The 13,657-nt window shown below is 41.7% G+C and overlaps 1 protein-coding gene across 1 annotated transcript; it reads left to right on the top strand.

Annotated features, from left to right (window-relative positions):
• The first annotated feature begins 3,253 nt into the window (after window positions 1-3,253).
• LOC140242315 (metabotropic glutamate receptor 2-like) lies at window positions 3,254-12,422 on the top strand. The gene is made up of 3 exons (XM_072322055.1): window positions 3,254-5,332; window positions 11,252-11,743; window positions 12,297-12,422. The coding sequence occupies exons 1-3, from the start codon at window positions 3,254-3,256 to the stop codon at window positions 12,420-12,422; spliced, it is 2,697 nt and encodes an 898-aa protein (XP_072178156.1).
• Window positions 12,423-13,657: the final 1,235 nt, after the last annotated feature.

Below are 13,657 nucleotides of genomic sequence, written 5' to 3'. Positions count from 1 at the left end.
CTTTCTTTGCCTAGTGTCGGTCTCGTGAGCCTTTTAAGCGTAGTGTCGGTCTCGTGGGCTTTCTTTGCGTAGTGTCGGTCTCGTGAGCCTTTTGTGTGTAGTGTCGAACTGATGGGCTGTATAACTCGTGGGCTTATTTTACTTGATGTCGAACTCGTGGGCTTTATTTACTCAGTGTCGAACTCGTGGGCTGTATAACTAGTGGGCTGTATGACTTGTGAGCTGTATGACTCGTGGGTGTCGGTCTCGTGACGTGCACCCCGAGACCGACCACGAGACGAGACCACGAAAGAAGGCCCACGAGACCGACACGATGAACAGCGCCACCTATAGAACAATTTATTGTATAGGGTGTCCAGATAATGGCATGAGGAAGATATGAGAGATGGAAAAAGAGAGTTGCTTGGGGATTACCCCGTCAATTGCCCTCCCTCACCCCCTGAACTGTTCAAGATTTTTAATTGTGTTTGTGTGTTTGAGTGTTTGTAAAAAAAAGAATAAAAATAAACAAAATTCAGTAAAAGTGCATGAGATGTTTCAACATTCATTTCGAAAATGTCAAAACACCCTCGTTTCCCTTTCGGCAAAAAATATACCGGTATACACCTGCTTAGAAGAAATGAATAAAATAAATTGATGTGGACATTCAGATCAACCAACCACAATAATACCCAGTTGTGAAATGAAGTTTACAAGAAAATATTTCACAAAATGTTCAATGTTGCAGTGCACAATTACTTTACATGATATGGAAGGGGAGCAGTCATCTGCAAAGGTGCTGATTTAGTACAAATTCACAGAAAATGATATTGTCGTCTATTAAGGTAGCTTTAATGATTCGGAAAAAGAAGATGCATCCATGAAAACAGCTCTTCTATTTCATGAAAAATGTACCGTTTTTAGGAGAATAATTTTACCAATACAAGCCACAAATCAAGGTGAATCGCTGCGATATAAACTCGTTCTTGTCCTGTATTATTTTTTCATACCTTTTTTTTTTTGGGGGGGGGGGGGTTGGTGGGTACCCATGAAGAGGACAATTTTATCTTTAAAAAAGAGAGATAAATTCGTAACAATGTCGCTCCCCGTATCGTGACAGAACTTCTTTCTAAAAGCCTCTAGTTACTTGATGTCTTTAATATGTTGATGGTGCTGTTCAATAAGTTACAATCTCTCTCTCGATAGCGTGACGAAATTGCACCCGCCAGTATGTAATTTCCCCTTCATGGAATACCCTATACAGGTAATTGACATGTTGATGGCGCTCTTCATCCTGTCGGTCTCGTGAGCCTTCTTTGCCTAGTGTCGGTCTCGTGGGCTTTCTTTGCCTAGTGTCGGTCTCGTGAGCCTTCTTTGCCTAGTGTTGGTCTCGTGAGCCTTCTTTGCCTAGTGTCGGTCTCGTGAGCCTTCTTTGCCTAGTGTCGGTCTCGTGAGCCTCTTTTGCGTACTGTCGGTCTCGTAAGCCTTTATTGTGCAGTGTCGGTCTCGTGGGCTTTCTTTGCTTAGTGTCGGTCTCGTTAGCCTTTTGTGCTTAGTGTCGAACTCATGGGCTGTATGACTCATGGACCTATTTTTTATGTCGGTCTCGTGGACCGTATGACTCGTGGGTGTCGGTCTCATGGGATGTCCCGGTTTTTTCTTTCGATAATACCCGACTAAATGTTCCATTGTATTTTACAGAGAGAGAGATTTTCAGGTTATATAAACCAGTTGCCACGGAGGATTTGTGTGCAGCAGCATTAAGCCATTTAGACTCATACACTTAAAGATGAAGGAAATGCTACTCGCGTTTGTTGAAATGTAAAATATCCGTATGACCAGGGAGTAAATTAGCAATTACAAATATTATTGGTCTTGTCTTGTTTCTTGCCTTCTAATATTTACTGTCATAGCTTTGCACATTCAAATTCTCTCAATAGAAGAGCTTTCTTACCAACGTATATTCTCAGATTATACCAATGAGAATAGATAAGGTATCAGTCTTGACACAACCATCGAGGAGTGTCCCGCTTTGAAATATTGTTGATACTAATAATGATGATGATGGTAATGATAATAATGATAATAATATGATAAAAATAATAATAATCATAATCATAATAATAATAACAATAAGAAGAAGAAGAATAATAGTGGCTATTTGTATAACGCACAGGTCCATCTTTCGGTGATCATGGCGTTTCAAAAAATGAAAATATAGATATCTTTGTTCAAACGTGACAACGGAGAAGAAAATGGCAAACAAACACACACATACCAGATAAAGAATACAGTTGTTCCGAACTTTGTATACTGCAATTACAGTCCTCAGTATGAGAGGAATATATACGTTTTAAGTTTTTTAAGAAAGATAGAAAGAACATAAAAAAGCTCTTCCATCCCAAAGCCTCTTCTCTACCATAGTATAATTCCTCCATCCTTTCTGTCTACACACAGTTTCAAACACTAATCCATCTGAAAGCTACGCTTATCCCCAACGTCCTCTTACCCTAAGTTGTTCCTCCTTTCTTTCTGTTGGGTTAATTACTTTAACCCAATAGATTCCTTTTAAACTATTTGATTTTACACAATGTCGTTTTAAGCAAGAATGGGAAGAGTGAGTGAGCTTTGCTTGGATAAACCCTTGATACTGCAGTCCAGTTATTGTCATTTTCCCATGCCTGGGCCCCATTTCATAAAAAGTTGATATGATAGCAACTCTAGCTGGAATGGCAATTGTCATAGTAATGACAAGAATCCAGCTTCCTGATTGGCTGCTGCTATTGGAAGATGCCATTCCAGCAAGAGTTGCTATCCGAACTTCTTTTATGAAATGGGGCCCAGCTGATCTGACGTTTGTATATAGCCGTTGCAAAATAGCACTTGTGTATAGATATCAAAGAACTTTGAAGTATACTCGGTTTGACACATTGCCTGTAGGCCTACACTGCAAATTTTCTCAGCTTTGCATATTTCGTGTCTCTTTTTAAAGAATTGAAAATACTTTCATGTTATCATAATTGAGTTATCACTCATAAACCACCATGTAATCCTTTTTTTTTTCTTTGCAGATTCTGCTAAATGTGTGTTGACCTGAGCGAACTTGGTGGGACGTCAATGTGATACAATGTGTATACAGTAGCTCTCAGTGCTCTCTATGAAATGTGTGGTTTCCCACCGACAACTGCACCGAACATCGACATCTGAACATATATCAAAAGAACAACTCCACATCTCCTTCTGAAAGTGAGACTGCTTTATACCTTCAATCAGGATGGCGAGACAGCCAAGCAATAACATTAAACTTGTAATTTGCTCTTTGCTGATTTCTTTTCAAAGTGCTATGAACAGTCATGTGCCGTACAGTGACGTAGTTTATAGGATGGATGGGGATATCTATTTTGGGGGTTTGTTTCCTATTCATGAGGTGGGACCTACTGGTGACAGATGTGGCAACCTAAGGGAAGCGGAAACTCTTCACCGTGTAGAAGCCATGGTCTTTGCCATAAATGAGATAAATAATAGAACAGATATACTTCCAAACGTTACTCTCGGTTTTGAGATCAGAGACACGTGCTCCGACATCTCCGTCACTCAACTTGGGGCTTTAAAATTTCTTCCTTCTGACTTCTTTCGTCAATCCACGTGTCCAGCGACAACCGACCCAAACTACAGTAACAATGAGCGGCCGATCATCGGCGTGATTGGAACAGAGATGAGCAGTACCACCATGGGGGCAGCCGAGCTGCTTGGATTAAACCATCTTCCCGTCGTCAGTTATTTCGCTACTAGTAATGATCTGTCAGACGAAGTCCAATATCCGTATTTCTTGAGGGTGGTTCCACCAGATAGACTGCAAGTTCAAGCAATGCTGGCAATCATTGAGAAATATAACTGGTCCTACATCAACGTCGTGTACTCTGATGACAGCTACGGGTTGAGTGCATTTCAGGAGATTGCACGAGGGGTAGCTACTATCGGTGTATGTTTAGCTGCATCATATGAAATAGGAGGATCTTTAAGTGAAGCAGACTTCGATCAAATTATACAAGATATGCAACAAAAACCTCGTGCTAAAGTGCTCATTCTGTTCATTCAAGTCGAACATGCAAACAGTTTTTTATCAGCGATGAGACGGAACTCTTTGACTGGCGAGTATCAGATCCTAGGTAGCGATGGTTGGGGAATGAGTATTGGTGAGATTGATCCACTCAACAGAAGAGTCGCTCTTGGTGCTCTCAAAACACATCTTTTCTCTGCAGCAGTGCCAGAATTCGAAGAGTATTTTATGTCACTAGCAAGTGACCATAAAGCAAAAAACCCTTGGTATGAAGCGTATATTGATTCTGTGAGGAACTGCAGCTATGTGAAGCAGGGAGCCGCATGTCTGTCTACACCTGGTTTCAGTGTGAGTAGTGCTGTTTCCCTCGTCATCGATTCAGTGTACACCATGGCTTTGGGATTGTCTGACATGCATCGCACATTGTGCAAAGGTCAATCAGGCGTTTGCACAGCTTTGAAACCGTTCGACACACAAATTCTCTTTGATTTCATGAAAAACACATCGTTTAATGGCCGCTCTGGAAATATGGTATTCGATGAAGGCGGGGATGCTGTAGGGCGATACTTCATTGAGAACATTCAAATGGTCGACGCAAACTATGAATTGATAAGAGTAGGAACATGGACCGCCCTAGATGGCGATAATCTCACAATGAATGGCTCGGCAGTTGTTTGGGGGATAGGCGAGAGTACCAGGGGCGGCAGTGTTCCACAATCTTACTGCAGTGATCCATGTCAATGGGGAGAGATTGAGATTCCCTGGGAAAATGACTGTTGCTGGACATGTCTACGTTGTTCTGACGATGAGATCACCACTCAAAATCGAACATGCATGAAATGTGGTGACAAGGCCTATCCAGATGAAAACCAAGTGACATGCCTCCCAATTAGTGCACTTTATATGATGTGGGCAAGCCCCTGGGCCATCATGTTGATTGTCAGCGCTCTACTTGGACTGATCTTCTGTTCCTTGGTGACGTACTTTTATGTACAAAACCGACAAAACATGTTGATCAAAGCCTCCAGCCGAGAGTTATGCTATATCATGTTAGTCGGGATCTATATGTCTTACATTCTAGTCTTTGCATTTATTGCAAAGCCAAGTAAAGTATCCTGTGCCATTTGTCGGATGATGCTCATTCTGTCATTCACGGTAATTTACGCTCCTCTCTTAACGAGGATTAATAGGATCTATCGCATCTTTGACAGAGCTAGGAGATCAGTGCGAAGGCCGCGTTTCATCAGTCCCCACTCACAAGTCACCATCGCCTTTATGGTCATACTTCTACAGGTTGGTGCCATCAGTCAACCAAATAAATATGCATTCTGGTATTGGGATCGCATGGGTCAATGAACGGGGGGGGGGGAGGATTTGGGCTGCAGCCCACCCTTCCCCCTTTTGTGGTCATAAAAAATCTGTTAAAATTTGTAAACAAAAAAAAAAATTGGCAAAAGAAAATACAACAACCATGATTGTTTTTTTTTTTTGTTCGACGGTTCCGTCCTTAGAAGCTTTCAGTCAAGGAACCATTGACCCTTGACCCCTCCCTCCCTCCCCCCCCCCCAAAAAAAAAAAAAAGAGAGAGAGGGGGGAAAAAAAGTCCGATTTGTTGAATATTCATCAAGAGGAAAGTCGTAATATTTTGAATATATTTCACCACTAAGGGAAGGAGAAGAAATAGTGTATATCCTGTTTCGTTAATTCTACTATCTCATTCTTATACTGTAATTTGGTCGTTTGTTCTTTTTTTTTTTTTGGGGGGGGGGGTATGTTTGCATATCATACCAGTATCAAATTCCCCACCTATTCTAAAGATTCAAATGTGATTAAAGTGTTCAGTTACCTCTTACATTTGGAAAAGAAGCAGTGGGGTTTAAGTACGTATTCAAAGATGATACAGCACAGCTATTAGGAAGAACAACAACAAACAAACCACTTGTTGCTAATTGCAGTGAATCAAATACGATTTCACTGTATATTATACAACATGATTCCATCACCCCAATAATTATGTGCAATGTTCAGTTCAGTTCACTTATATTTTCTAGTGTCAACAGAAGAAATGAATCTGAAATGCAAGTTTAACAGCCAAAAGGCCGAATTGATGTGTTAGTTAATCGTAAGCAGAAATGCGGAATATTACCGTCACGTTACACCACTCACTCACTCACACACACACACACACACACACACACACACATATTATAAGTGTATATTTGTACATGTTTATATAATATATAAATATGATATATAAATATATATATTTATATATGTAAATGTTTTTATTTACACAATACAATCAAGATGTATGTGCATAGGGTGCGGGCTTCAGAGCCCCTTGCCCCTGTCGTGGTTCGGGGACCGAGCCCCCGGAAGCTCCCGAGATTTTAGACATTGTAAGCCTTGGAATTGGGCGCTGTTTCAATCGAAATTAAGCACGGGTGGCTTGATATTACAGAACACATTGCTTCAGCGTAAAATTTAATGTAAGTGGGGTGTAGGGACCCAGAGCCCCAGCCTGCGGGGGGTGGGGGTGGGGGGGGGGAGTAGCCTTTTGTCAAGGCCCTCTCTCTGTATGGTGAAGAGAGCCCAGCTGAGTGGGCTGGGCTTGCTTCGCTCGCCCATTATAGCGAGAGGGCCTTGACAAAAGGCAAGGGGGGAGGGAGCGGAGCCCCTTCAAATTCTCGAGATATATACATTATTTTAAACCATGAAGAAGGCTGCAATTTTGAATAAAACTGTGAAATGCCTATATATGCTTTACGAAAGAAATTGCACCAGTTCTATGCGGGTAGGATCCAGGGACCCACCTTAGGATCCCTGGTGGGGTGCACCGTGCAGGGCAGAGCCCCTGCCGGGGGTCTGGGGGAGCTCTACAGATTTAGACATTTAAACCTTGAAGTTGGCAGCTATTAAAAAAAAAAATAGCATGGCTGGCTTTACAAAACACATCGCTTCACCGTAAAACTTAGATCCCACCCCGGGGGTCCGGGATTGAAGCCCCCCCCCCCCCCTCCCCGAAGCTTTCGATATTGAAGCACTGTAAGGCTTAAAGATTTTTAATTAACAGTGACATGCCCATGGTACTTTACAAAAGGTCATACGCACAGTTTTTCCTGCATGGAGGGGAACAATTTTCCTAAATGGTGCGATTATCTCACTTTGGAATGTTCAAAACATGAATCACCACCTTAACCAGTACTGTACAGTCCCTTTAAATAACTGGATCCCCTCGCGTCTCCCAATCTAGGCTTATGCAATATGCCGCTTGGCCGTGCCCTTTCCTTTTCCCTTTCTTCCCACTTTCAGTCTCTATTCCCTTTCTTAATTTTTTCCATCCTCCTTTCCCCTTTCACGTTTTCCGTCTTTTTCGCTCCGTTTTGTTCTTCCCGATTTCCCGTTTCTTTTTGCTCATTGTTTCCTCCTCATTTCTCTCATATTTTTTCCCATAATCCTTCTCTTCAACTCCTCTTTTCTTTCAATTTCCGTCTGATTCTTCACTTCTCCAATTTCTTATCTTCATTTTCTTTCTTTCCTCTTTTTTCCTTTCCCTCTTTTTCCTTTCCCTTTCTTCCTTCCCCTTCCTTTCTTTCTCCCTTTTCCTATTCTTCCTTTCCCTTCCTCCCTTCTTTTTCCCTTTCTTTCTTCCTTTCCTCTTCCCTTTTTTTTTCTTCCGTTTTCCTTTCTTTCTTGTCCTCTCTCTTTCTTTCCCCTTTTTTCTTTCCTTTTCCTTTCTTTCTCCCTCTCTCCCTTCTCCCTTTCCCTTCATTTTCCCGGTTAGGGTTAGAGTTAGGGAGGACTTCCGGAGGGCAGTCTGCCCCCGGCTGTTACGTTACTGAGCAAGCTCTGAGCAGGGAGGTGGAAAGAGACTGCGGACCAGATTCGGAGAGGCCACACCATGAATCCCTTGCTGCTGCACTGTTTGTTTGTTTGTTTGTTTGTTTGCTTGTTTGTTTGTTTGTTTGTTGTTTTGAGAAGGGAATGTTCTGGGCTACTTAAAATTCCTGCTCTGTTACGGGATAACATTCCCGCATTTCACACTTGATGTCTCAAAAAGCACTTGGAATTTATCAACAGAATCAACTTCACTCTCACTTATTACAAAGTGCATGAGCCCCCCCCCCCCTTTTTTTTTTTGCAGGCTCAAAAGAGGATATCGGCCCTTTCAGCTGCAAGATAAAAAGTGCAAGTGCATGTGCATGTGCACCCCCTCCCCCATCCCAAGTGAGAGGGAGATTTTCAGGCCTGGTGGGTAATAAGTATGGGGGGAGTTGTCCGGGGGGGGGGGGGAAGTGGTCCTCCGGGGGAGCAGTCCTCCGGGGGAGTAGTCTTCCGGGGGAGTTGTCCCCGGGGGAGTTGTCCCCGGGGAATTGTCCCCGGGGGAGTTGTCCCCGGGGAATTGTCCCCGGGGAATTTTCCCCGGGGAATTTTCCCCGGGGGAGTTGTCCTCCGGGGGAGTGGTCCTCCGGGGGAGTGGTCCTCCGGGGGAGTGGTCACCCGGGGGAGTGGTCCCCGGGGGAGTAGTCCTCCGGGGGAGTTGTCCCCGGGGGAGTTGTCCCCGGGGGGCGTGTTTTTTTTTTTTAGACGGCGCAGATTGGGGACCCTATCCCTAAACCGTACCCTAATCCTAATCAAGTTCAAGTTTAAGTTCAAGTTCAAATTTATTTCATATTTCCATTTTCTCAATGATGACATTACAAAATTATTGACAAAACAAGAGTACAAAATATATACAATCATGTCTTTTGATTGTAGAAGAAAAAGAAAAAGAAAATATACTTGACACAAAATGTACATGGTCACATCGTATGAAAATGTCACTAGTAAGTATAAGAAATATGATGGGGCCTACATAAAAGCTTTAAAGCTTGTAAAACTGTAGGTTCCCGAGTTCATAGGCATATAATTTTACACGGAGAACGGATTTGTTTGTCCTTACCAACTAAAATTACACCAGTACAAAAAATCGATGAGTAATAAACTAATGAACCACATAGATATCGCACAAACCAGACTGCATACAAATCTCGCAGTGTTTGAATAACAAAAATGCTATATTATAAGATGTATCGGTACCATGAAATCACTTGAATAACTTGGTGCTGAGGACAAGGACGAAAGACTGGGAGCATAAAAAGGTTGCTAAAGGCTTGGTAGTGTGTATCCACTAAGTAATAATTGTTTTAATTTGCGTTTGAAGGTGAATAAGGATAAGGAAGAAGTGATATCTAGAGGGAGATCATTCCAATATCTGGGTCCAGTAAGTATAATTTGTCTTCTTTGCAAAAATAGTGCGAGTACGGGGAAGGTGATAGGCGTCACTCTGGCGAGTGGGATAACAGTGGATAGAACGATTCCTTTTGAACATGTGGATGAAAACAGATGGTAATTCATTAGTTGTTAGTTTATACATAAAAAATCCGAGATTATAAGAAAATAAGTCTGAAATTTTCAGAATTCTGTTTTGATGGAAAAACAATTGGTATGGGCAAAATATCCGGCGTGGTTTATGATTCTTATTGCACGCTTTTGAATACGGAGAAGGGAATCTAGTAATGAGTGAATTGCATTTCCCCACGCCAAAATTCCATAATTGAAGTGTGGAGATATCAAACAAGAATACATACTCTGCAAAATATGAACAGGAAAGAAATGTTTGAGTTTATTCAAAATGCCAATATTTCTAGACAAAATTTTACTTACAAAATTAACATGAGTTTTCCAGGATAATTCTTGGTCAATCCATAGCCCTAAAAACTTTGTGTTATTAACCTGCTTTAAACATAAATCATTTATTTTGATATCATATGGAACAACATTCAAAGAATCAATACCATATAATGAGTTTTTTCTATGTTCAAGGATAATTTGTTCGCATAATAATTTGTTCGCATAATCCATAATAATTTGTTCGCATAATAATTTGTTCGCATAATTTGTTCGCATAATCCTAACCCTAACCATCAAACCCTAACCCTAACCCCAACCCTAACCCTAAACCTAACCATACCCATAAACCCTAACCCAACGTTTTTCCCATAGGTTTAATACGCGCCATGCCCCAATCTGTGCCGTCTTTAAAAAAAACGCCCCCGGGCAGCCGGGGGAGTGGTCCTCCGGGGGAGTGGTCCTCCGGGGGAGTGGTCCCCCGGGGGAGTGGTCCCCCGGGGGAGTGGTCCACCGGGAGAGTGGTCCCCCGGGGGAGTGGTCCTCCGGGGGAGTGGTCCTCCGGGGGAGTGGTCCTCCGGGGGAGTGGTCCCCCGGGGGAGTGGTCCACCGGGGGAGTGGTCCCCCAGGGGAGTGGTCCTCCGGGGGAGTTGTCCTCCGGGGGAGTAGTCCTCCGGGGGAGACGTCCTCGGGGGGAGACGTCCTCCGGGGGAGACGTCCTCCGGGGGAGTAGTCCTCCGGGGGAGTAGTCCTCCGGGGGAGACGTCCTCCGGGGGAGTTGTCAGGTGGGAGTAGTCCCCGGGGGAGTTGTCCTCCGGGGGAGCAGTCCTAGAACCGGAAAATACAAGAGACATGACAAAGCCCTATGGGCGAAAATTCGTCAAAACTACATCTCTCACGGAGTTTTCATTTTGAACTACTGTTGTGCCGATATAATTATGTATATATGTAATTGTGTTATGAATATATGCATAGAGGATTCAATTCAATTCAATGTTTTTATTTCATTTTCCATCACTTTTTTGATAACAGAAATTAAGGTGCGTAAAGTATAACATGATTACATGTATATATAAATTCATGTACACAATAATAGGTATAATATACGTAAAAGGAATACGGTAACGTTTTCATAAACCAGTTTTTAAACTTTTGTATTTAATGAGTACGAGTGCATTTTTAAAGAGTAATACTGACATGTTACTCAGTCATTGCAGTCTGAGTTTGTCGTCAAGGTTTGAGTGAATTCAAGGGATGTTTTGTCCCTTCTCTATTGGAGTCTATTAGATTTGAACAATATGAATACATTGCCATAGCTGATATAATCTTTTGTGTAAAGTTATTAGCACTCCATTTGAACTTCCAAACTTCCTTTTCGTTTAACAGTAAGTCCATCATCAATCTACAAGAAATACTATAAACACTCCTTTCATATTGGGCAAATGAATTTGGAATAACATACTCCCCTGCTAGAACTATTGAGATTATTTGATACAATTGACAGCACGCTGTTTACATCAGTCATCTCTTTCCTGACTGTAGGTGCTGATGAACACGATATGGCTGATCCTCATCCCTCCCAATGCAATAGAGGTCGTCATCGCACCTGGAAAAGTAGAACTGACGTGTAACATTCAAAGTGGGGAGCTGATCGCCTCATTGTGTTATAATCTTATTCTCCTAATACTTTGCTCCTATTTCGCCTTTGTTACGCGCAACGTCCCAAACAATTACAACGAATCTCGATTCATCTCACTCTGCGTGTACACCGTTCTGGTTATCTGGATTGGATTCATCTCCAGCTATTTTGTTGTCCCTGAGTCCCATTTAAAGGTAACGGTACTTTCTCTAGCTATGATTTTCAATGGAACAATCACTCTATGTTTCATGTTCCTGTCAAAGCTTTACGCTATATACTTTAGTAAAGATGTTATAATAAGCACCAACACCTATTCCGGAGGAGGACAGGCTAGTCAAGCAACTAGCACTATTGGTCATGAGAGCAGACTGAACTCCAAATATAAGCGTTCAGCTGTAAGACCAGCAAATTCTCACCTGGACGTTTCTACATGTTCTACTGACTTGTCGCCAGCAAACAGAGTCACCATTCAAGAACAATCGCAGGAACGGTGTTCAACAATATCCGGATCTCAATGCTGTGATATGTGACATGATTTTTTTGTTCTATCGTCGCTTCATGATTTTTGCTGGATGTAAATGGACCATGATGTAATTGGCATGTTGCGAAGATTTGCTCTAAGTTCAAAGTGGTAAAAAAATACATGTATTCGTCGAAGAAATACCCCCATTTAAATGAGAAAACAATAATGAAATTGTCTCCTTGGGTATTACATACATTTATTTACCCAATTTGTTTTGACATCTTGTACAGCTTGTTTTACCTCTCCTTTGGAAGCGCGAGAAGTTTGCATCTGCCTTATTTATTCTGACAGCATCTGTAGATTCCACCTGTTGGTTGTAAAGGCAGTGGCGTGTGTCACCCGATCGATATTCTCCATACTATTAAGGAAAAGGACAGATATCTTTAAGACTTGAACATCCGCACACTTATGCTTCGATATTCAAGCATTGCTCCAGCGCTTCTCAGAAGTCAGTGGTGCGAAAATTGTCTTGCTTTGGGTCAGAGATGGCTGCATATTTCCGCATCGCCAAGAAAGGGCAAACTCAGAGACACGGAGACAAATTGTCATAGCATGACAACAGCTTGCATCTGACTATCGACTGTCTCATGACAGGCTGACGATATAGTTGCTTCGTGTGCTTCATTGTAACTTCTGACTACTTGCGTACTTGAAACATTTCAAAATCGATTTAACGTCGGTTTTTATTGCATTTAGATTCAAGGTTTATACAAAATTTATAGTTCAGAGAACACTGATAGTATGTTTTATCTTACATTTGAGATCTTCTTTTCTGTTATTCCTATTTGCTATGATTTTCCTTTTCGAACTTTTAACACCTCCAAATGTCTTGTTAAAGGACAAGCATACTGCAGCGTGTATAAAAGAAAAAAATTCGTGAAGTACCAAATACAAATACACAACTGCACAGTTAGCAGTTGGATGAATTATGCATTATTCATTTTCTTTATTCATAGTTACATGATGTTAGCAGTGAAACATTATAAGATATTCACTGAACAGAAGCGCTGAACCAGTAATACGATAGAGAGCAAAAGTGGAAGGCAATTACAAAGAACAAAGTGAACATAGTATCGAACAAATGGCGTACAGGGATCAAGCAGAGAAATGATATTAAAAAAATGAAATAGTACGATTTTAGCAGTTTTTAAAGAAAAAAGGAGAAAATCAAATACGTGAGGTTGTACGTGCGATTATTACGTTGTTGTTAGGTTGTGTATTAAGAATACAAAGATTGGCCAAAATTTCAAATAATGATCACGTATATGTAAGGTTATGATACATACAATTTATGGAAGTTGGTTTGCCTGGGTCACGAAACCTTACTATGATGTCTCATTAAAAACCTGGCGTCCACTAGGACGCTGACAAGACGCGGAAAGCAAATTTTGTAATTCCGCATTCATTCGGCAACCTCTCCGCCTGTTCCTGAAAGAGTCCGTTCGCTATCTTCATCATTCCTAAACATGTCCGCGCGTTTCGGGATAAAGCTACCCTCACACTTGCACGAGTTTGAGCTTGCGGACTACACCGCATTATGGCGTGCCAGTAGGGCCTACGTGGTATTTAATGGCGCGCAGGCCGAGTTCAGTCATTTCGAATTTACGAATGGTTCAAGAAATGAGTGTTCTCAATGAAACTCAATGATAAGTCATGTTTACAACACATTTACGTATTCGTATTCTTTGCCAGGACACTACTTGTAGTATTTTTGTCCTTTCTTTTTTTTACCTGATTGTGTCTAATGATTACAAGAAATTCAACAACCTCAAGGACGTTCAACTTG

The sequence above is a fragment of the Diadema setosum genome, chromosome 19 (assembly GCF_964275005.1).
Source record: "Diadema setosum chromosome 19, eeDiaSeto1, whole genome shotgun sequence".
Taxonomy (NCBI): domain Eukaryota; kingdom Metazoa; phylum Echinodermata; class Echinoidea; order Diadematoida; family Diadematidae; genus Diadema; species Diadema setosum.
Note: the sequence above shows the minus strand (reverse complement) of the source record. Positions and strands in the feature narration are given on the sequence as shown.